Raw genomic sequence first — 25,168 nt, 5'->3', positions numbered from 1 at the left:
TTGAGACATATTTGTCTCATTTGGCCGATTCCCTGTGTTTGTATTTATTAGGTAGATGTGCTGTATCTCTCAGTCTTAGTAGAGTGGCCTTATGTAGTGAATATTTTGTGGGGCTCAGAAGCACATTCTCCCTGGTCACCTGAGCTGAATGCCCCAGGGGTGTCCCTTGTGTGGATTGTGTGTGCCCTTATGTTGTAGTTGAGACTTGACTGCTGTGCAGGTAGGACCGATCCTCAGGCTGCTGGCTGAAGGCTGGCCATGACTATAGTAGACAAGCTGGTGTGTGGGGCTGATTCCATGGAGTGGGAGTTGATTTAGTGGGGCTCTCATGAAACTGTCTACTCTTTGAGTAGCATTTTTGGAGGTGGTTGGGGTGCTATGGTGTTGTTTGAAGCAGGCCATTGGGTGTGTTGTTTATGGAGCCTCTCATGAGGGGCTTCAGTGTAGGCCATCTTCAGACGCCATTTGTGCCTGAATTAGGGCCACTTGGTGGGAAGTACAAAGTGATCTGACGTTGGTTGCCACTTGTGATGGGTCTGGATGCTCTTGAATAGACTATGCCGTAAACTGAGGTGGCTGCCACTTGTGCCAGTCTTGGAACCCTTTTGTGAGTACCACAATGTTAGCTGAGGCCAGCCCCCACTTGTGCTGGGCTTTTGGACACTTAGTTAAAGAAATGTTCCAAGCTAACACTGGCCATAGCTTATGACAGCCTTGGAGTTGCTTATTACCAGTTGGTAAGGGGCATGTTGAGGCCAGTCACTACTTGTTTGGGGTTGTGGACCTTTAAGAGATTTTAGTAAAGTCCACATGAGCCAAAGTAGGCCACTTGTGTGTATAAGCTGCTGGAAAAGGTTCAAATAGATTGTGAGTGGTGTGAGTTTGTTCTCAGGGAATCATCAGGGTGGTGTGAACAGTATCAGCCAGGTTAATGGATTGCCTAGATTTTGTACTTGCTTATGTCTTCTGGTTAGGTGTGAGATGCACTCAACAAAGAAACAATGGTGCCTGCTAACACTTTCACCCTGGAGAAAGCTGCCCTGATCCCTGACCTTCCAGCCCTTTCCCTGAAGGTAATCAATTTAATTCTTCCTCATATGTCCCTGCAGCTCTTTGAGCTGTTGCTTCTGTGCTGGAAGCCATAGTTAGTGAGTTTGTGAGTGAGCAAGTCCATGAGCAGGCCCCACAAGTGAATGTCTGGGACTCCAGTAGCCCTTTGTTTCACTCAAATGCAACCCCCACTGGTTTCCGCAGTCAGATATTACGGGGACTCTTTTTCCTGGCACTGGCATCCAGGTTGGAGGGCCTGGTGTAGGACTGGGACTTTTTCAGTGGAAACCTCCACAGCTGAGATATTTCTCCCAATTCTTAAATGCCACAATGTGGGTATGGGACATGTCTATTCCACATCTTTGCCCCTCTTATCATTACATTCTGTTTTCTTTACATTCTTAGTTATAGGAATCCTGCTCGGCTAGTCTTCAGGTGGGTCTTAATAATGGTTGTTCTATAATTTAGCTATAACTTTCATGTGGTTATGCGATAAGATGAACAATTTACCTATTTTGCCATCTTGACTGGAACACCCCTGTGTGATTCATTACTGATCTCAAAAAAGTAACATATATTGTCTTTTCTTGCTAAGTGTGTGCACATGTACATATACATGTGTGTACATATATTCCTATTTAATCAGTTAAGAATAAACAGGGTACTGGGTAAGCCCAATAATTATGTAAAATATCAAGCCATATCAAGAAATAGGAAAAAGTGAATAATCCCTTAGAACAGCAGTCCCCAACCTTTTTGGCATCAGGGACAAGTGCTCTTATGAGAATCTAATGCTTGATGATCTGAGGTGGAGCTAAGGCAGTGATGCTAACACTACAGAGTGGCTGCAAACACAGATGAAGCTTCACTTGATCACCCGCCATTGAGCTCCTGCTGTGTGGCCCAGTTCTTAACAGGCCACAGACTGGTACCTGTCCACAGCCCGGGGGTTGGGGCCCTATGCCTTAGAGCAAGTAGAAGTCTGGTTCAACAACTAATTAGATCTAACGGTCACACATGATAGCCAAGTAGAAAGAGGATTCAACAGTGTGTTGCAAAATGAAGTAGCTACAGAGGAACACAACAAAATTAGCATTCTTCAGTAAGGAGTTGGATGACACTAATCACACTAAGGAAGCATATAGAAGCTTTAAATAATGTTAGCCAACAAGATCATCAAAATGACAGGACAATTGTCGAAATGGCTTGGGGACAGTTCAAGAATCAACAATTTTTAAATCTACACAAAAGGTCGATCTTAAAACGTCCCAAGACATATTAAGTGATATTATTACAACAAACCAAAGAAAGTTATTTGGTCTGTGCAACAAGGTTTTCTGGATGACTCAGGGATCAACTAGTTGCTGATCCAGAAATTATAACTCAATTTGTCTGAGACAGTATTATTTTTATTTTGGGCTGGACAAGATTACCAAAAACCTGAGGCAAGAATACAAACAGTACATGTTTGAACAACCTAAATCTAGGAATAACTGAATAATTGGAATCTTGGGAAAGGTACCTTGGCTATTTAAAGAATGTCAGTTGGTTTCTTAAATTAATAAACTGAACATTAATCTAAATACAAATGAGTATTTTTCTCCAAGCACATAGCCTCTTTCTTGGACATAAAAGAACCTATCAACATGATGCTCCTTTAATATTCTGAGGTTCTGAGAAAAAGTCACATGGATTTTGGTGTTGAGCAGTAATCTTTCATTTTATTAATTAAATCTATTAAATGTTTTCAGAGTGTTATAAAATACAATTCCTGGCACTGTTTGTATCTACTGGATTAGGAGTAAGATAATCCATTTTCGAGTGACATTTCATTCTGAGAAACTCTGAATAAGTCTTTTATTATTATATGTAGGGTTAAGTATTTATTTTTACAAAAGAAGGGCAATAACACTTGGTTGGATGGACTAGATGAACTAATACATGTGAAAGGGTAATATCTTGCCCTCCGAGACAAATAAATAATAACAAACATGTTTTTGAATGGGTACTACCCCTCTGGCTCCCCTACTCCAACAGCAGTATCATGATGTAATTAACATATATTTAGGGTTCACTCCTTACTTTGGAACATTTTGAAGAGAACAAAGAACAACATGAGAATGAATTCACACCAGAATGAGTTTACTGTACCATTAAGAGAAAAACAATCATTAATGTCCCTAAGGAATATGAATATATATACATACATATATGTATATATGTATACATATATATTAGGCTTCTAATCTACAATTCCTATTTGTGAGGAATTGGTGAAAATCCTTGGCCAACTGTGGTCTCATTTAGTCCAGACACTTTCTATCTGGGTTGTCCAATTCTGCTGACCCTCTTCTGAAAATACCATGTTGTTCTTGTTTTTCACTAGTCCTGAGACACTGCCTTATATTTGAGCTCTTAGTATTCTTTGTGGAATATTTCCTTTTTTCTTTTTCTGGTTGCAATACTAAACTTTGATCAAAGCCTTTACCAACTGTAATTAATCATTACTTCTTTGATACATATCTTTCCTGTCAGACTTCACCTTGGCTCACTCTCTCTATTCCTAAAATCTGAGTGCCCTATATTATGCCTTTTTAAGAGAAATGAATGTTAAATGTAACGCCTTTTGGTAAAAAGAGATTTCCAGAACTGGTCTGCCCTGAAAATGAATCTCCACTACACAGATATTTGAACAAAAGATACTATTGGAAATCTTCCCTGAGTACAGTAACTCAAGGTTTTATTAAAATATCACATTTACTGACATAAGGACATAAAAGTACTTTGAAAAGTTTAACTTTTGTGATGAGATGAGTTTATTAATTTCTTGGTTTTTAGTATTTTAATTCTTAAAAGTCTTTAAATCATTTCAGCTTTGGTTCTAGGACTATAAAATCTAGTCTTTCAAAGAAAAAAACATGGAAGTCTTAAGCTGCAGCAAATGTTAAAAGAAAGGTGAGAAAGCAAGGGGAATGCATTTCTACCTTAGCCTCATGGCTTCTTTAGCCATGCCTGAGAAGGCTGAGGTAAAAATGAAAAGGCAAGAAACTGAAGTAGCCTCATACTTATAGTTGTTTATGGTTTATGACAGGTTATATTTATCATGCTTCTTCATAGCATCAAAATGTAATTTTTGTCAAATAAGGCAATAATCCTAAAAATCAAATTAAATCACCTAAATTCTTTACAGAAAAATGGTATTACATAAATATATCTCAACAAATAAAATATTGAGCCAATGAGTAATACTTCCTTTGCTGTTTATGTAAGACACTAAAGTTATTCCCTGGTTCTTAGCCTCAACGTAGCACCACAGTTCACTGACTGGTATAGTCCCCTACTTCCTGTCTTCCATAGTAGTGCTGGGAGGCATAGGGATTCTTAGCCTGTAGTCATTATTAAACAAACAAACAAACAAACAAACAAACAAACAACTTCTCTATTCAAACCTGCAAATATAGCAGAAACATCAATTTTAATTCAAAAGTTTACATTTGCTATAGAAAAATTTAAAACCAGAACAGCATGATAGAAAAGTAGACTTCTTGGAATCACTTCTCAAAGTTCATCAACATGACCCTCAGTCTCCACCAAGACTCTGAAAGTGATCCTAGGACTCATTGATAAGAATAAAAGGATTGCTAAAAAACAATAACAGCATGTTGCCATATCCTATCACATTGTTTCTTAAATAATGCTACAGAGATTTAGGTGGTGCATCAATTGATACTTTAAATTTGTTATGAATTTATTTTGATGGAAATTAGAAGAAACATAGTTAGCATATAACACATAACTTACATAAAATTTCCTAGGATAATGCTAAAAATTGAGTGCCTTTAAAGAAATATATTAAGCACTAAGTATTATAAAAACTGCAAAGGAAGAACACAAGTGACTGAAGTTTGGGAAATGTTCTTTCTGTTTATTTCAAGTTTATGTGACTGTTTACATTACATTATTGCCTTGATTAATCAATGTTTCTATAATTAAAAACTTGTACCATAAGACTTACTGATGAACAATTACAGGTTATAACAACAGAATTTCTGGTCATTACAATAAGTTTTATATCATGATATAAATTATTTACTAGTTTAAGGTCTAACTTTGTTTTCTATGTATTAAACATTTGTTTATATGCTTTCTCTCCACTATGAATAATTTAATATTGAATGGGATGGAAAGGTCTGACAAAAATTTTCCTACATTTATATATTCATATGATTCTCCCACCATGAGGTACATGTTGCTGAGTAAGCGAAGGACTATGGCTTAAGGCTTCCTCACATTTATTATATTCACATAATTTCTCCCGAGTATGGATTTTCCTATGTTGATTAAGGTGTGCGCTCTGGCTAAAGGCTTTGTCACATTCGTTACATTTATAGGGCTTCTCTCCTGTATGAGTCCTCTCATGCTGATTAAGATGTGTCCTCTGGCTAAATGCTTTCCCACAAAAACTACATTCATAAGGTTTCTCTCCAGTATGCAGTCTATGATGTTCGGTAAGGGAAGTGATACGACTAAATGCTTTGCCACATTGATTACATTTATAGGGCTTCTCTCCAGTATGAATTCTCAGATGTTGAGTAAAAGAAGAATGTTGACGAAAGGCTTTCCCACATCCATCGCATATAAAAGGTTTTTCTCCTGTATGAATTCTCTGATGTTGAATAAGATGTATCCTCTGGCTGAATCTTTTCCCACATTCATCACACTTATAGGGCTTCTCTCCTGTAAGGACTATCTGAGGTTGAGTAAAAGATGAATTGTGGCTGAAGGCCACCTTACATTCACTGGGTTTCTCTTCTGCATGAATATGATTAGTAAAAACAATATGTTGACTGAAGATATTTCCATACTCATTATAATCATAAATATTCTCTCTTATACAGTTTCCCTGATAGTCAACCAAGTCTGAATTATATTTGATACTGTTTCCTTGTGAGTCCAAATTAAAGGATGTTTTAATTGAAGAAGTTCTCTGATTCATAATAAGGTCTGAGTTTATTTTATAGTTTTCCCCAAATCTATTACATTCAAGGCTTCTCTCCTGTGTGATCTTTTTTTGGGTTAAAGATACTTGTCCTAAATGTCTCTGTTGGTTTTCTTGGTTAAACTCTAACTGATAATCAAAATCCCAGAGTCTTCCTAGGATGGAATACCAGAAACTGTCTCCTGCTAGTCTCTCCATTATCATGTCATGGGTTTGATTTTCATCAGAAATATTCTGGTTTGGAGTTGATTTTTTGATTTCAGGTTTATTTTCCCCATCTAAAAGAAATTCAGAACATACAAATACTTTCCAGTATTCTCTATGTTTTGAAAAAGAAATTGTTGCATAATGAATTACCAAATGAAACTGACAATAATGCTAACAGGGCACTTGTGGTGTTAAAAAGTCTTAAAATGTGGCCATGTAATAAGCAGAATGACTACAAAAGATGACAAGAATCAGAGAGCTGGGAAAAATTTTAAAACGTGTGGTAATCATAAAAAGAAGAGATCATCCAGGAGTATCTAAGATTGAAAGGAAATGGAAAAGATAAGAAATATCAGGAAAGATCAGTGCTCAGAGGGGAGAGATATTAAAGAAAAAGGGGATTTAGAGAAGACAGGTCTCATCTGTGGACTAATTCTATTGTAATGACAGGTACTGGTTTTTTAAAAAGCATTTCTTCCTATTTTAAATCTTTTGTTTAAAATGATGAAACTAATACTTTCCTATAGTAATGTATTCAAATAATATAGAAACGTATAAAGTAAGAATTCCGCCACTTAGAGGTAATCATTGTTAATAGTGTGGAGCCCATCTTGCCAATTTTTTCCTCTGCTCACACAAATATAAATGTAAACCACATTTTGAAAAAAACATGACTCATGGATTTTAATAAAAACAAGATTTAATTTCAGTCTCCTACCACTTTAAACTATGGAATGGGGGGTATTCTTCCTCAATTTCTGGATAAATATTTGGGCAAGTTCCATGACTTTCCCCTTAATTCTTAAGTACCAGATCTTTCTATTGTTATATTAAGCCACAAACACAGTCTATATTCAGTAATTAAAATGTTCAGAGTGAGACTGGATTAAACATGGCAGAGTGAGAGAAACGGCAATAAGCTGAACATCTAAAACTCAACAAAAAACACCCAAACTGCACATCAGCAAGTCTGAGCGTGGGATCTGCACATAAGAGCTACCATAGGTCAGAACCCCAGGTGTCAGGTGGTGGACTGGGAGAAATAAAGAAGCTGCCTCTTGTAGCTACTGGAGTTCCCTGTAGGAGAAAGGGAAGAAGGAACATTGAGTTCCCTGAATAGCCCTGCCTGGGAAAGCTATGAGCTCCCCATGGCTGGCTGGTGGCAGGGCCCAGTCATCAGGACAGAAGGCACAGAAGCAGGATGGCAGAAAAACAACAGTTGATATTTACTGGACGCAGTTGCAAAACTGAGCTGCAGGCCACAACGCCAACCAAGAGGGCCTCACTCCCATATCCTATGGGACCGAACACTGCAGAACCCCAAGGGAATCTGAGCAAACACTACCAAAACTGTTGCTAACACTGACAGGAACTGAGACTGAGGGTAGCCAGCATGATTAAACATCTATAAGGAAAAAAAAAAAAAACATTAAGATTATGCAAGCAGAGATCCAAGAGGCTTAGACACCACCTACTGGAAACCAAAAGAAAAACACCTTCTTTGCAACAGGCTTGGGACCATTATACAATAAATCTTCTTTCTGGGAAAAAAACAAAAGCAGAACATAATTCCATTAATGCCCAGGTGGAAAAACAGTCTACTAAACACCATGAACAACCAAGGTGACAAAGCATCTCAGAAAGAAAGAGAAAAATCTACAGAATATAAGCTTACAGACATAGAAATATACAACTTACATAACATAGAATTCAGGATGGTACTTCTGAAAAAACTCAATGAGATCCAAAACAAATCACATCAATAATTTCTGGAATTGAAAAAAAAAACTAGATTAGCAGAATGAGTTCTTTAGCAAGGAGACTGAAATCCTCAAAAAGAACAGAATAGACCTTCAGGAGATAAAGAACACACTGCAAGACTTGAAAAATGAAATAACGAGCTTGGGAAATAGAGTCGACCAAATGAAAGAAAGGATCAGTGATATCAAAGACAGAAATCTAGAAATAAATCAGAAAGAAGAAGAGAAAAAAATAACCAAAGAATGAAAAAAATGAAAGAGAAATACAAGAACTAGCTGATACCATCAGGAGAGGAAACATAAGAATAATGGGAATTCTTGAAGGAGAGGAAAAGGAGCAGGGATTAGACAAATAGTGGACGAGAATTTCCCAAATCTAAGGAATGAGCTAGAGCTTGGAATTCAAGAAGTCACTAGAACACCCAATTGTCTCAACCCAAAAAGGCCTTCACCAAGACGCAGTGCATTAAAATCATCGAAAATCAACTACAAGACAGAATTCTCAGGGCAGCCAGAGAAAAGAGGACAATAACCTATAAAAGAATACCCATTTGATTATCATTGAACTTCTCAGCACAATTATATAAGTCAGAAAGGAGTGAAGTCAAATAATCAAACTATTAAATTGAAAGAACTACCAGGCAAGAATACTATATGCAACTAAGCTCTCCTTTAGATATGAAGGAGAAATAAAGACCTTTCAAGACATACAAAAATTGAGGGTATTCTCCACTAAGAGGCCTGCACTACAGGAAATACTAAAAGGGGTCAGCTCATCTAAAACAAAATGACATAAAAAAAATACATAATTAGGAGTAAGGTGACTAGCAGGCTGATAAAAGCAGAGGAGTGCAACCTTTATTAGGAACGAGGCATTATAAGCTTAAAATAAGAAGAGATTTGCTATAGCAAGATAGCAATTAATGTTTAGCATACATAGGGACAAATTGAGACAACAATGACTGAAAAGGGGGGATTCAATGATCCAAATTTGCAAAGGGAAATGGATATAACGCATGCACAGAAGAAATAGAACTATTGTATACATATATGTGTATGTGTGTATGTGTGTATATATATACACACACATACACACATATATATCCTTTACATGTGTGTTTGTGTGTGTGTGTGTGTGTGTATCCTTTACATAGTCATACTGGCAACTATATGCCAAAGATTCAGAACTGAAGTACATAACATAAAACAAGAAGGACCAGAGGGAAACCCCACAAAAGCCAAACAAAATAAAGAAAACAGAAACACAAGGACAAGGAAGCAATGGAAACACAAAGCTATCAGAAAGCAAAAGATAAAATGACTATCAGAAAACCTCACTTTTTAATAATCACCCTAAATGTAAATGTATTGAACTCACCAATAAAAAGGCACAGAGTTGCAGATTGGATCTAAAAGCAAAACCCAACCATATGTTGCCTCCAGGACACACATCTCAGCTCCAAAGACAAATACAGACTCAAAATGAAAGGGTGAAAAATGATATTTCAAGCAAATGGCATTCAGAGAAAAGCAGGAATTGCAGTACTAATATCAGATGAGATATACTTCAAAATAAAAAGGTAAAAAAATACACTGAGGGACACTTCATAATAATAAAAGGAAGCACGAAGAACACATAACACTTATTCATATCTATGCTCCCAATCAGAGAACTCTCAATATATAAAGCAATTACTAACAGAACTAAAGGGAGACACAGACCAAAACATTATCATAGTAGAAGATTTAATAGTCTACTGTTAGATATGGACCAATCATCCACACAGAAAATCAATAAGGAAATAACATCCTTAAATGACATATCAGACCAACTGAACATAATTGACATACACAGAGCCTTCCATACCAAAAAAGCTGCTTATACATTCTTCTCTAGTGCACATGGAACATTCTCAAGAATCGACCACATACTGGGATAAAAAAGATAGCCTCAACAAATATAAGAGAGTTCAACTGATACCACCCTTTTTCTCTGATCATAGTACTTTGAAACTAGAGATCAACTGCAGAAGAATCAGGAAGAACCACAAATACATGGAGATTAAACAACATGCTACTGAAGAATAACTGGGTCAGAGAAGAAATAAAGAGAGATCAAGAGATACATAGAAATGAATAATAATGATAGTACAACATATGAAAACTTTTGGGACAAGGCAAAAGTGGTCATAAGAGGAAAGTTCACATCATTACAGGCCTAGCTCCAAAAACAAGAACAAGTCCAAATAAACAACCTAACGCTTCATCTTAGAAAACTAGAAAAGGTAGAATACATGAAGCCTAAAATCAACTGAAGGAAAGAAAGAAACACAATCAGAGCAGAAATAAATGAAATTAAAAAAAGAGAGAGAGAATAGAAAAAAATAAATGCAACAAAGAGCTGGTTATTTGAGAAGGTTAATAAAATTGACAAACTCCAGGCTAGACTCACTAAAGAAAAAAGAGAGGACACAAATAAACAAAATCGGGGATGAAAGAGGAGAAATTATGACAACACTGCAGAAATACAAAAGATTATACAAGAATACTATGAAAAAGTATATAACACCAAATATAATAACTTAGAAGAAATAGACCAGTACTTAGAAAAATACAAGTTTCTTAGGTTGCATCAATAAGAACTAGAAAATCTAAAGAGAATGGTAGCAGTATGGAAATGGAAACAATCACCAAAAACCTACCAAAAAGTAAAAGTCCAGGACCAGATGGCTTCACCAGTGAATTCTATCAAACATTCAAGAAGATTTAATACCTATTCTCCTCAAACTCATCCAAAATATTGAAGAGGAGGCAATACTTCACAATGCATTTTATGAGGCAAATAATACCCCAATACCAAAACCTGGTAAAGATAACACACACAAAGAAACTACAGACCAATATCTCTCATGAACACAGATGCAAAATAAGATCTAGTGAACCAAATACAGCAACATATTAAAAAGATTATACACCATGATCAAGTGGGCTTCATCCCAGAAGCACAGGGATGGTTCAATATACTCAAAGTAATTAATGTGATACATCACATAAACAAATTAAAAAATAAGAATCATATCAAAAGATGCAGAAAAAGCCTTCGACAAGATACAAGACCCATTTATGATCAAAACCTTTAACAAAATATGCATAGAAAAAAATAACTAAATATAATAAAGGCAATATATGACAAACCATCAGCCAACATTATATTTAGTGGTGAATAAGTAAAAACTTTCCAAGATCAGGAACAAGGCAAGGCTGTCTACTATTGCCACTGTTATTCAATATAACAGTCGAGGTCCTAGCGAGTGCAATCAGGCAAGAGAAAGTTATAAAAAGCATCCAAATAGGAAACGAAGCAGTCAAACTGTCACTACTTGTGAATGACATGACTTTCTATATAGAAAACTCTAAAGACTACACAAGAATACTACTAGAAACAATGAGCAAATACAGTAAAGTCTCTGGATACAAAATCAATGTTCATAATTCCATAGCGTTCCTATATTGTAATAACAAAATATCAGAAAAGGAAGTGAAAAAATAATTCCTTTTGCAATTGCAACAAAAAAGTAAAATACTTAGGAATACATTTATCAAAACATATGAAGGACCTATATAATGAAAACTACAACCCCTTTTAAAAGAAATCGAAGAAGATACAAAGAAATGGAAAGATATTCCATGTTCTTGGATTGGAAGAATCAACATAGTTAAAATGACTATATTACCTAAAGCATTACACAGATTTAATGCATTCCCTATTAAAATCCCATCGGGAGTTTTTAAAGAAATAGAACAAAAATCATATTTGTATGGAAGCACAAAATACCCCAGATTGCCAAAGCCATCCTGAGGAAATAAAATGAGGATGGAAGCATCGCTCTGCTTGACTTCAAATTATACTACAAAGAGACAGTAGTCAAAGTGAAATGTATTGGCAGAAAGACAGACACATGGACCAGTGGAACAGAATAGAGAGTCCAGAAGTAACCCCATACTTATATAGACAAATAATTTTCAACAAAAAATGTCGAAACAGCGTGGAGAAAGGAAAGCCTCTTCAATAAATGGTGCTGGGAAAACTGGAAAGCCACCTGCAAAAGAATGAAACTAGATTGTTATCTATCACTACAGGAAAATTAACTCAAAATGGATTAATGATCTACATATAAGACCTGCAGCAATAAAATTCATAGAAAAAAATAGAGGTACTAAACTCAAGGACCTTGGACTTAAAGAGGATTTTATGAAGTTGATCTCAAAGTCAAGGGAATAAAAGCAAAAATAAATGAATGGGACTACATCAAACTAAAAAGCTTCTGCTCGGCAGAAGAAATGGTCAAGAAGGTAAGGAGACAAACATCCGAATGGGATAATATATTTGCAAGCAACACCTCCGATAAGGGACTAATATCCAAAATATACAAAGAACTCATACAGCTCAATAACAACAAAAAACCCAAACGATTCAATAAAAAAATGGGCAGAGGACCTGAACAGACACCTTTCCTTAGAAGACATACAAATGGCCAACAAATATATGAAAAGATGCTCAATATCGGTAGCTATTAGGGAAATGCAAATCAAAACCACAATGAGATACCATCTCACACCTGTTAGAATAGCTATAATCACCAGAACAAGTAATAACAATTGTTGGAGAGAATGTGGAGAAAAAGGAACCCTCATACAGTGCTGGCGGGACTGCAAATTGGTACAGCCACTATAGAAAACAGTATGGAAGTTCCTCAAAAAACTAAGAATTGATCTACCGTATGATCTAGCAATCCCTCTACTGGGTATTTTCCCCAAAGCCTTGGAAACCCATATCCAAAAAGATATCTGCATACCAATGTTCATAGCAGCATTATTCACAGTGGCCAGGACATGAAAGCAAGCAAAGTGTCCTACAATAGATGACTGGCTATGGAAGCTGTGGTTCATATATACAATGGAATATTACTTAGCCATAAGAAGAGATGAAATACTGCCATTTGTAATAACATGGATGGAACTTGGGACAATCATACTAAGCAAAATAAGCCAGACAGAAAAGGTTGAAAAGCACATGATGCCACATATATGGGATATAAACCTAAAAGTAACAAAAGAACAGGACAAACAGAGCCTACTGGTCATGGACAATGGATTAGTGGTTACCATGGGGGAGGTAGGTGAGGGAAGAAGGAATAATTTAAAAAGTAAAAAAATAAAGTAAAAAAAATTAAATAAAAGCAACAATAAAATAAAATGCTCAGTCATGTGTAATAGTCAAACTAAAAAATTAATCCTTTTCCCCTCCTTTGGGTCTGTTACAGGGTCATGTTACTATCTCTGCCTCATCTTCCCTCACTCTACTCTATTTCGGTTTACCTCTCCCTCAACTCTACTCTCTCCATCCTAGACTTTTCTCTGACTCTATTCTCTTCTTTCCCCACTTATCTCCCCGCTGGCTTCTTCCATCACTCACTAATGTTTAGTTCCATTCTAACAAGAGTTAAGGGATAGGAGCTGTGTAGAAAGAGGAAGGATTAAGAGGATAATTTTTGTATGACTGGGTAGCTTCAAAGTCTCAGCTTAGCAAATGGTTAAGGGAACTTAACCAGTTTGGGGAACTTTTATCACTCTTGGGAGGTTTTTGCTGCAACCCTCATTCTCTTCTTATTTCTATGATCTAGATAGATACATCTCTGTTTGGGGTAGTACCTTGGGACTAGCCCTAGGGCATAAACCCTACTGAACATGATACAAGATCATGCTGGTTGACTTATGAAAAACACTCATGATACCTTGTCCCAACAAATTTGTGTAGTATACACTGATCTTAACAGCTTCTCCCAGCTCACCCACCAAAGGTAATTCATTAGTCAGCTATACTTGGTCCTTGGATTGCTTTAGCTTTCTTAACTGTTAGTCACACAGTACTCTTAGTCTTCTGACTACAGGATATGTACAAGCATACCTTGTTTTATTGTGCTCCACTTTATTACACTTTGCAGGTATTATGCTTTTATAAATTGAAGGTTTATGACAACCTTATATCAAGTGTGTCTATCAACAATTTTTCCAATACCATTTGTTCACTTTATGTTTCTGTGTCACATTTTAGTAATTCTCACAATATTTCAAACTTTTCCATTATTACTATATTTGTTATGGTGATCTGTGATCAGTGATCTTTGATACTACTATTGTAACTGTTTTTGGGGTGCCATGAACTGCATCCATATAAGACAGTAAATTTAATCAGTAAGTGTTTTGTAGGTTCTGACTGCTCTACTTACAAGCTGTTCATCTATTTTCTTCTCTTTGGGCCTGCCTATGACCCAAGGCAAACCCATATTGAAATTAGGCAAACTAATAGCTCTAAATGTTCAAGTGAAAGAAAGAGTTGCACATTTCCCACTTTGAATTAAAAGCTAAAAGCAATTAAGCTTAGAGAAGAGGTCATGTTGAAATTTGAAAGAGGCCAAAAGCTAGGCTTCTTTCACCAGTTAGCAAAGTTGTGAATACAAAGGAAAAATTCTTGAAGGAAATGAAAAGTGCCACTCCAGTGAACAGATGAATATTCCAAAAAAAAAAAAAAAAAGCCTAATTGCTGATATAGAGATAGCTTTAGCGGTCTGTACAGATGATCAAACCAGCCATAAGATTCCCTTAAGCCAAAGCCTAATCCAGAGCAGACCCTAAGTCTCTTCAATTCTGTAAAGGATGAGAGAAGTGAGAAAGCTTTAGAAGAAAAGTTTGAAGGTAGCAAAGGTTGGTTCATGGGGTTTAAGGTTAATAAAGGTGTTAACACTAAGCAACAGATTATCAACGAAGATGAAATAGCTTTATACTGGAAGATGCATGCTATCTGGACTTTCACAGCTAGAGAGAAGTTAATGCTTGGCTTCAAAGGCAAGGCTGTTTTTTGGAGAGCTAATGTAGCTGGTGATTTTAAATTGGAGCCAGTAATCATTCACCATTCCAAAAATCCTAGGGCCTTTAAGGATTGTGTGAAATCTACCCTGTCTGTGTTCTGTAAATGGAGTATGTCTGTGTTCCGTAGATGGAGTAATGAAGTTTGGATTGCAGCATATCTGTTTACAACATGGTTCATTGAATATTTTAAGCCTACTGCTGAGACCTATAGCTTATAAAAAATTTCTTTTCAATTTTTTTTACCGCTCATTGACAATGCACCTGGCCACTTGAGCTCTGATGGAGATGTACAATGAGATTAATGTTTTCATGACTGCCAAGACAACATCCATTCTGCAGCCCATGGATCAAGGAGTAATTTCAACTTTCAAGCCTTATTTGAGAAGTATATCTCATAAAGCTGTATGTTTACTCTGATGGGTTTTGGCAAAATAAGTTGAAAACCTTCTGAAAAGGATTCATTTTTCTAGATGGTATTAGGAACATTTGTGATTCATGGAAGAGGTTAAAATATCAACATTAACAGGAGTTTGGACAAAGTTAATTCCAACCCTCATGAATGGTTTTGAGGGATTCAAGACTTCATTGGGGGATGTAACTGTAGATGTGTTGGAAATAATAAGAGAACTGGAATTGAAATTGAGTCTGAGGATGCAACTGAATTGCTGCAGTCTCATGATAGAACTTTAACAGATGAAGAGTTGCTTCTTATGGATGAATGAAGTATTATTTTGGGGGGGTTTTTTTGTTCTTTTTTTTTGTTTTTGTTTTTTTGTTTTTTTTTTGAGATGGAATCTATTCCTGGTGAAGATGCTGTGAAGACTGTGGAAATTACAACAAAGGATTTAGACTGTTACATGAACTTAGTTGATAAAGCAGCAGCAGGGTTTGAGAGGACCAACTCCAATTTTGAAAGAAGTTCTGTGGGTAAATGCTATCTTAGAGCATTGCATGCTACAGAGAAATTGTTCATGAAAAGAAGAGTCAATTGATGGGGCAGACTTCACTGTTGTCTTATTTTAAGAAATTGCCACAGCCACTCCAACCCTCAGCAATCACTACCCTGATCAGGTAGCTACCATCAACAATGAGGCTAGACCCTCCACAAGCAAAAAGATGACTCGCTGAAATACTAGATGACAGTTAGCATTTTTTAGCAATAAAGTTTTTTTTAATTTACATTGATTTTTTAGACATAATGCTATTGCACACTTAACAGATGACAATATTGTAAACACAACTTTAATGTGCAGTGGGAAATCATAAACTCAGTGTGATTGACTTTATAGTGGTGGTCTGGAACTGAACCCGCAATATCTGTGGTATATCTGTATATCAAAGCTGTAGGCGTGGCACACTTGATTATCATCCTAAATAGGACACTTGACAGTAAAAGGGGACACCATTAATAGTTATACCAGGAACTGTTCTGAGAAATAATGTGGAATTAGACCATAATACTGTTTAGTATTTTGCCTTTTCACATGAACATGCATAACATGAACATATTTCCATGTTAACAAATACATTTCTATGTAATTTTAAGGCACTGTAAAATATCTAATTTTATGGATGTATTGAATCAAAGTATTTTTTATCAATTCACATTTAGGTTACATTGAACTTACTGTTATCACAAACAGCAAAGCAGAATAATTACTTGGCTGAACATGAAATAGAAATTTCAATAAGAAAAAAAGCAAAAGTCTGGGTTAGAAAATTGTGGAAAACAGATCAATAAGTTCAAAGATGTATATAAGGACACATAAACAACTTCCTCTGGTCTAAAATTATATGTGGGAAAAATAGTAATTTAAAAGATCTATTTTAAACAAATTTATCATCTCAACCAAAAAAAATTGTCCTTTCATGGACTTTATTTTTAGCCCAAAAGCTTTTGTCCATCCAGCAACTTTGGCTCTAAAATACATGGCATGAATGGCTGGAGCTTTGAAAGCTGTATTTCATATTCTCCTAGCACCATAATACTTAGGCTGTGAACCTAGCTCCTGGAAGCACAGATAAGTATGGTACTCTAGGCTCCTACTGACTACAAGTAGAGTTCAGGGCATTCATTCCCCAAGGCCTAACTTCCAGAACTTGTTTAACCCTGGAAACATGCAGTGTGACCAACATGCTCATGACCACTTTTGTTGATTTCCTTTTTTCAATGGCTTCCCTCTGAGAGAAAAGGGAAAACTCTTCTTGTTGACAGACATGCCACCTTCTGATCCAGGTGGAGTGATTGTGCATGGACTGTATATGCACTGCTCCCCCACTGGGGATACCCTCAAGGCACATCAGATATTCAATCACAGGGCTGCCTATCTACTTTGCAGCTGGCTGCCAGGAGACAGAGTCTAGACTCCAGATTGAGACAATTATTTTGAACTTCAAAGCAGTTTTGAAGAACAGACTCTAATCTGTTGGCCCTAGCTCCCCACCTAACTTAAGCCCCCACGTTAGTATACATGACTGCAATTGCCCTTAAAAGAAACAAGTGGACACTAATGAAGATGAACATTTTAATCATGCCATGAATATGAGAGCACTATCTACTTTCTTCCTGGTTTGGCCTTACCTGGCTAAAAACCCAATTAATTCACCAAAACCCCCAAGCCCTAGTTTGTACTTATGCCTAATCACCTATTAGATTGTATACTTCTTATCTCCCCCCACCTCCACAGTTGTCTGAGATTACAAACGAAACTGATGCTTATGAAGAAAGTGTTTTCAGACATAGAGAAAAACTTGCCCTGCCTACACTGCACGGATGACACACAATCTTTTTTGTACCCAAATCTTAAGTGGGTGTAATATCTGTGTCAGAGCTACAGACTAAGGCTCTTTAGCTTATGGCAGGGGTTCATCAGGCTTCCATCATTCTTGTAAGGGCCTAAGCGTTCTTTATAAAGAAAAATAGGAGATTTGCACAGACTACCATCGTCTCATGTGGTTACTATATGTCCCCACTGACTCCATTTTCCCTGAATCAACTCTAGGAGTTATGGGTCTTTAATAAAATTAGATTTCTAGGGCACTTATGATCTCCTCTGTATCTAAAAAGGGGCACTTTCTGGACAGGTCTGTGGTCAGTATAAGCATATTGCAATGCCATTGAGCAACTTAAACATCTTGCAAGGCCTTCTGCACCAATGCATACCTCAATAAGTAGACACCCTGCTCAGCCCTACCTAATGCCTTTTGAACTAAATTGTTTAGGAATTAGGAAGGAAGAAAACAAGGAAAGAAGGGAGAGAAGGAGAGAAGAATTAGGAAGAAAGGAAAGAAACAAATTTTAAAAAATTTATCCTTTCCACTTGGAAAGCACTGTATTTCCAGTTGTTTTTTTGATTAAAAAAATGTGCCATGTTTACAGTGGGTTGTGATATTAACTTAGTAGGTAGAAATGAATTAAAAATTAAAACAGAATAGACTAAAAAATAATAGAAAATACAGTTAATCAGACATTGAGATAAGGATAAATGATAAAATTTTTGGTTCAATTTTATAGATTATATAGATCTTATGGGATACAATAAAAATGCACTTCTTAATAAGAATGATGGTTGTAAACAGAAAGTATTGCTTTAGCAGAGGTTGATAAGCTTTTCCTGTACAGTAATATAGTAAATACTTAAGATTTTGTGAGCCATACCTCTTATAATGTGAAAGTAGCCATAAACAATATGTAAAAGAGTGAGTGTGGGTTGTTTCCATAAAACTTTACTCTAGACTGTTTTACTCATTCAGAGTCTACAATACCAAAAAGGGTATCTGGAAAGGGGCCACTTGATTAGCCTAAGATATTCTTTTGCTCACTGGTGGTTTATATTATATTAGCACAGTATGAGAGTGCTTTCTTCCCTATGAACTCATCAACAGTGTGTACTGTCAAAGTTTTGGATTTTTTGCTAATCTAACAGGTGAGAAAAGGTATTTGATGTAGTTTCAATTTGTGTTTTTTATCGTGAGACTGAACATTTTTTATATGTTAAAGGTATTTGTATTCCTTTACCTAAGAACCATTCATATTTGTGTATTTTTCTATTGGGCCATTGGTCTCTTATTGATTAAGAGGAACTTTTTATACATTAATGGGAGATCAGTCCTTCTGACATAAATGGCAAGTATTCTCCCTATTACTATTTTATTTTTTTACTTTGTTTATTGCTCTATACTATGCGGAATTTGGAATTTGCATGTGTTGAATGTATGAATTTTCTTATGGCTTCTAAATTTTAAATTATAGAAAAAATTCCTCCATTTTAAAGTTATGAAAGATTTCTCCTGTGTTTTCTTCCAGGTCTCCTATGGTTACATGTTTTACATTTAAAGTCTCGATACCTTTGGAGTTTATCTCCCTTAAGGAGTAAGCTATGGATCCAATTTTATCTATTTTCAGATGGCTACTCACTATTTATTAAACAGTGTACATTTTAAATACCAGTTGTCTCAACACAATTTATTTAGATCTCTATTTTTCCCTCCTAATTTGAAATAATTATATTTGTCATGTGTCTTAGGTCATGTCATGTCATATCATTTATTACATACTAATTCCTGCATGTATCTGGGTCTATTTCTGGATTTCCTATTCTGTTCAGTTGGTCTGCCTTGCTTTAATTCATGAAATTTTATTGTATGTTATCTATAGAAATAATTCTTATTGGTGTTCCTTTCAGAGTTTTCCTGATTATATTTGTGTTTTTTTTCCATATAAACTTTAAAAATTTTTATTTACTTTTTAAATTAAAATTATTGTGGTGACATTAATAAAATCAAGTAAGTTTCAAGTGTACAGTTCAACAGTATGTTGTATACATATATTGCATTATATGTTCACCTCCCAAAGTTAGATTTCCTTCTGTCACTAAATGTTTGACCCCTTTTACCCCGATCTACCTCCCACCTCCCCACTTCCCTTTGGTAACCACTAATCCACAGACATGAGCCTCTGTCATGTTTGTTGCTTTTAGTTTTATATCCCATGTGTGAGTGATATCATCTGATTTTCAACTTTTTCTTTCTGACTTATTTCGTTTAGCATGGTTATCTCAAGATCTACCCATGTTGTCACAAATGACGGTATTTCATCTTTTATTATCACCGAGTAATATTCCACTGTATATATGCACCACATCTTCTTTATTCAATCATCTATCTTAGGACACTTCGGTTGTTTCCATGCCTTGGCCACCATGAATAATGCTTCTATGAGCATCAAGGTGCATTAATCTTTGCAAAATGTTTTCAGTTTTTTTTGAGGTAAATACCCAAAAGAGGGATTGCTAAATCATATGGTAATTCAATTCTTAATTTTTTGAAGAACCTCCATACTGTTTATCACAGTGGCTGTGCCAATTTGCAGTCCCACCAACAGTGTATGAGGGTTCCTTTTTGCCTACAACCTCTCCAACACTTGTTATTATTGTCCTGCTGATGACAGCCATTCTAACAGATGTAAGATAGTATCTCATTGTAGTTTCATAAAAAGAATTATTTTCATTATTTTATTCTTTATTGGGTAACATTGGTTAATAATACTATTATATAATTTTCAGGTATACATTATAATTTGACATCTGTATATTCTATTGTATGTTTACCACCCAAAGTCCAGTTTCCTTCAGTTACCATATATTCGATCCCCTTTATTCGCTTCACCCTCCCCCTAACCCCCTATATTTGACTCCCTTTACCCCATCTACCTCCCCCCTCCTCTCTCACCCCTTATTTTCTGGTAACCGTTAGTCTATGGTCCATGTCTGTGAGTGTCTGTTTGTTTGTCCTGGTCATTTGTTGCTTGTAGGTTTATATCCCACATATAAGTGATATCATGTGCTTTTCAACTTTTTCTGTCTGGTTTATTTCACTTAGCATGATTATCTCAAGGTCCATCCATGTTGTCGCAAATGGCAGTATTTCATCTCTTCTTATGGCTGAGTGATATTCCATTGTATATATGTACCATGGCTTCTTTAGCTAGTCATCTATTGTAGGACACTTTGGTTGCTTCCATGTCCTGGCCACTGTGAATAATGCTGCCCTGAACATCAGTGTGCAAATATCTTTTCAGATATGGGTTTTCAAGGCTTTGGGGTAAATACCCAGTAGAAGCATTGTTGGATCATACCGCAGATCAATTTTAGTTTTTTGAGGAACTTCCATACTGTTTTCCATAGTGGCTGTACCAATTTGCAGTCCCACCAGCAGTGTAGGTGCATTCCTTTTTCTCTGCATTCTCTCCAACATTTGTTATTACTTGTCCTGTTGATTATAGCCATTCTTACAGGTGTGAGATGGTATCTCATTGTAGTTTTGATTTGCATTTTTCTAATAGCTAGTGATGTTGAGCATCTTTTAATGTCTGTTGGATATTTGTATGTCATTATGGGGAAGTGTCTGTTAAAAGTCCTCTGTCCATTTTTTAACTGGATTATTATTAATTTTTTATTGTTGAGTTGTATGAGTTCTTTATATTTTTTGGATGTTAGGCCTTTATCAGAGGTGTGGTTTGCAAATATGTTCTTCCATTCTGATTGCTCCCTCTCTGCCTTATTGATGGTTTCCTTTGCTGTAGAGAAGTTTTTTATTTTAATATAGTCCCATTGTTTATTTGGGCTTGTTCTTGTTTCTAGAGACAGGCCTGTAATGATATCAACTTTTCTCTTATTACCACTTTTGCTGGGTCCCAAAAAGTTTTATTTTGTTGTACTTTCATTCTCATTTGTTTTTATGTATTGCTTGATCTCTCCTTTTACTGTTACCCAGGCATTCTTTGGTAGCATGTTGTTTAATCTCCATGTCTTTATAGTTCTTCTTGCCTTCTCTTACAATTGACCTCCAGTTTCAAAACATTATGGTCAGAGAATACAGTTCGTATGATTTCAATTTTCTTAAATTCGTTGAGGCTAGTTTTGTATCTCAACACATGAGCTATCCTTGAGAATGTTCTATGTGTACTAGCGAAGAATATACAAGTTGCTGTCTTGGAATAAAAGGCTCTGCAAATATTGATTATGTCCAATTGATCTAATGTGTCATTTAAGGATGATATTTCCTTATTTTCTGTTTGATCTATCCATAGCTGACATGGGGTATTTAGGTCCCCTACCATAGAGAATTGTCAGTCTCTCCTTTTGGTTCTGTTAGTAGTTGCTTTATATATTTAGGTGCTCCCTGGTTGGGAGCAAAAATATTAAGTGTTAGATCTTCTTGATATGTAACACCCTTAATCATCATGAAGTGTCCATCATCATCTCTCATTACCCTTTTTATCTTCAAATCTATATTGTCAAAAATAAGTATGGTGGCACATGCTTTTCTCTGGATGCCATTTGCTTGGATTATTGTGTTCCACTCTTTTACTTTGAGTCTATTTTTATCCTTGTAGCTGAGATATGTCTGATAAAGGCAGTATTTGGTTGGGTTTTGTTTTCTGATCATATTTGGTACTCTGTGCCTTCTTATTGGTGTGTTCAGTCCATTTACACTAAGGGAGATGATTAAAATATGAAGTTTTCCTATAGCCATTTTATTTTTTTGTTTTCTGGTAGCTCGATGTCTCCATTGTTTCTCTGTTTTTGTGTTCCTGTTATTTTAATTTTGAGGCATTTTTTTGATTTTCCCTCTGTTCCCTCATGTTTTATGCTATGTGTCTCAGTTCTGGATTTATGGAGTGTAGTTACCATTAAGTTTACATAAAGGATGGGTATCTATGTGTATATATATATATATATGTATGTGTATACATACATACATACATACATACATACATACATACATACATAATTGTCCATTTTCTTCCGATGCACTTTATCTCCATTCACCTCGGTGAATTTGGATCGTTACTCTCTCCCCTTTTGTTTTTGTCTCAAATTATTGCTATATATACTGAACATTCATTTCTAAGTTGCAGTAGCTGTTTTCTGTTTAGAGTTTTTTTTTTTTTGACCTTCAACCATTATATAATATTTAAGCTTATAATACCCTTTTCTTAATAAGGGTTGCAGTTTCCTGCTGCTGTCTGACTGTTAGTCGTCTTACTCATGGTTATGTACATTTGTTTATCCTTTTGTTTCAGGTAGAATTACTCCCCTTTAGTACTTCCTGCAATGAAGGCTTCATGGTGGGGAATTCCCGCAGCTTTTTTTTTATGTCTGGAAAGGCCTTTATTTCTCTTTCATATCTAAAGGTTATCTTTGCAGGATATATTTATTCTTGGCTGGTGATTTTTTTTTTCATTGTTTGAATATTTGGTGCCACTTCTTTCTTGCTTATAAGTTTTTTTGCTAAGGAGTCTAAAGATAGTCTAATGAGTTTTCTTTTATAGGTTACCCTTTTCTTTTTCCTGGCTGCCTTGGGAATTGTCATTAATTTTTGACAATTTTAGTATAATGTGTCTTTGAGAAGGCCTTTTTGGATTGATAATTTGATGTTTTATTTGCTTCTTGGATTCAAGGATACAGTTCTTTCCATAGGTTTTGGAAGTCCTCGTTGACTATTTGTTTGAATATATCTCTATTCCCTTCTCCCTCTCTTCTCCTTTTGGTATACTCATTATTCTTATGTTGCTCTTTCTGATGGTGTCAGACAGTTCTTGTAGAGTTCTTTCATTTTTCTTTTTAACTCTCAAGTCTCTTCTTCATTCTGCATCATTTCCAAATTTCTGTTTTCAATATCACTAATTCTTCCTCCAACTGGTCTGCTCTATTTCCTAAGCTCACTATTTCATTCTTCATCTCTTTTAATGTGTTCTTCATCTCCAGAAGTTCTGTTTGGTTCTTTTTTTTTTTTTTTAATGGTTTCAACCTTCTTGGTAAAAGTATTCGTTTTGTTCATTTATTTTGTTTCTAATTTCTTGAAATTGTTGGTCAGAATTTTCTTTCATCTAGTTGAGTTTTTCAGAAGTGCAATCCTAAATTCTCTGTCATTTAAATCTCCTACTTCTATGTATTTGAGCTTATTTCCTGTAGATTTTTCATTTTCATTCTGAGTTGCCTTGTCACCTTGGTTGTTCATGGTGTTTGATGGACTATTTTTCTGCCTGGGTGTTAATGGGAATACTCTGCTTTTTCTTTTTAAAAAAGAAAATTTGTTATATCTCTTTAGGAGGTTGATAAGAAGGGGTTTTTCTTTTGATTTTTAGTAGATGACATCCAAGCCTCTTTTATCTCTGCTTTGAGGCTATAAAGCCTCTCCTCTGGTGAGCTATCTGCCTTTTCTGCGAACAGGTCCCTCAGTCCCAGGGCTCCACCCTATGGAAAGGTGCAATGGATGATGGTGGGTCTGAGTCTGAAGAGGTCCTGAAGGCCCATTACTGCCCCAAGAGTCAGATGCAATGTTCTACTTCTTCCTTCTGACTCAGCCTAAGTGGGTGTCGGATTGATTAAGAAAGATCTGCTGTTTTTGTAGTTGTTTCCCTTCCCTTATTCCTGTTCCTCAGGTTTCTGTTGTTTTCCTTTGATACCACCACTCTCCTCTCTTGTACCGCTTGTATTATATGTTTAGTATTGGTTGTGCAAATTCCCCTGGGTCTCAGTGATGCTAGCTCCGAGAGGATATGGATGAGGGAAGGGCATGCTCTGGATTGGTGGAAGGAGAGGGTATGTCCAAGCTCTGTGACTCAGCCTCCTGCTTGGCAATGGTGATTGCTAAGCCACAGCTGTCACCCCTCCACACTTAGTCTCTGCCCTGCTTTTTGCCTTGATCCCTGGGCTCCACTGCATGGAATATGCTGATCACTCAGGCAGTACTGCTATGGGTTTCAAAGGAAGACCTGGATGTGTTATGTCCCCTCTCCTCCTTCTGCAGGGAGTTCTGGCTGCATAACACAGCTCCTTTGTTTCACACTGCTAACATGCCTCCCAGTTACATGTGGAACTACCCACCTTTGGATGCTCTGATGAGCAGATCTCTCAGATGTGCTTGTGTGCAGGTTGGGTGTTATTTGTTGAGTTGCAAATGTTCATTTTGTTGTTATTTCAAAGGGGAGAGATCTGGGGAGACCTCTCACATCACCATGCTTCTGACATCACTTTTTCATATGAACTTTAGAATGAGCTTATCTAGAGCCTCCCAAAACTTTACAGGCACTTTTTATGGGGTTACACTACACGTATAGTAGAAACACTGACATCTTGGTATGTTCATTTAGTTGTTTATTTTTGTGTCTTTCATAAGTACCTCAAGGTTTTCATTATGAAGGTGTTGCATATTT

At 36.1% G+C, this 25,168-nt stretch overlaps 1 protein-coding gene across 8 annotated transcripts in view; it reads right to left on the bottom strand.

The window, feature by feature from the left end:
* Window positions 1-25,168, bottom strand: part of ZNF713 (zinc finger protein 713) — a 106,093-nt gene that overhangs the window by 46,153 nt on the left and 34,772 nt on the right. For 3 of the 8 annotated variants that reach the window (XM_016138558.2, XM_036226309.1, XM_016138556.2), the window contains one exon: window positions 4,950-6,327. The exons of 2 other annotated variants lie outside the window; for them this stretch is intronic. In XM_016138558.2, coding sequence (XP_015994044.2) covers window positions 5,270-6,327 — 1,058 coding nt within the window. In that variant the 3' untranslated portion in view covers window positions 4,950-5,269. Of the gene's footprint in view, window positions 1-4,949; window positions 6,328-11,692; window positions 12,117-15,776; window positions 16,329-25,168 lie in introns of those variants that run through there. 3 more of the 8 variants (XM_036226312.1, XM_036226311.1, XM_036226313.1) reach the window with 3 other exon arrangements.

Source organism: Rousettus aegyptiacus, unplaced genomic scaffold (genome assembly GCF_014176215.1).
Source record: "Rousettus aegyptiacus isolate mRouAeg1 unplaced genomic scaffold, mRouAeg1.p scaffold_m13_p_8, whole genome shotgun sequence".
Classification (NCBI taxonomy): domain Eukaryota; kingdom Metazoa; phylum Chordata; class Mammalia; order Chiroptera; family Pteropodidae; genus Rousettus; species Rousettus aegyptiacus.
The sequence above is the reverse complement of the archived record's forward strand: the minus strand, read 5'-3'. Positions and strand labels throughout refer to the sequence as shown.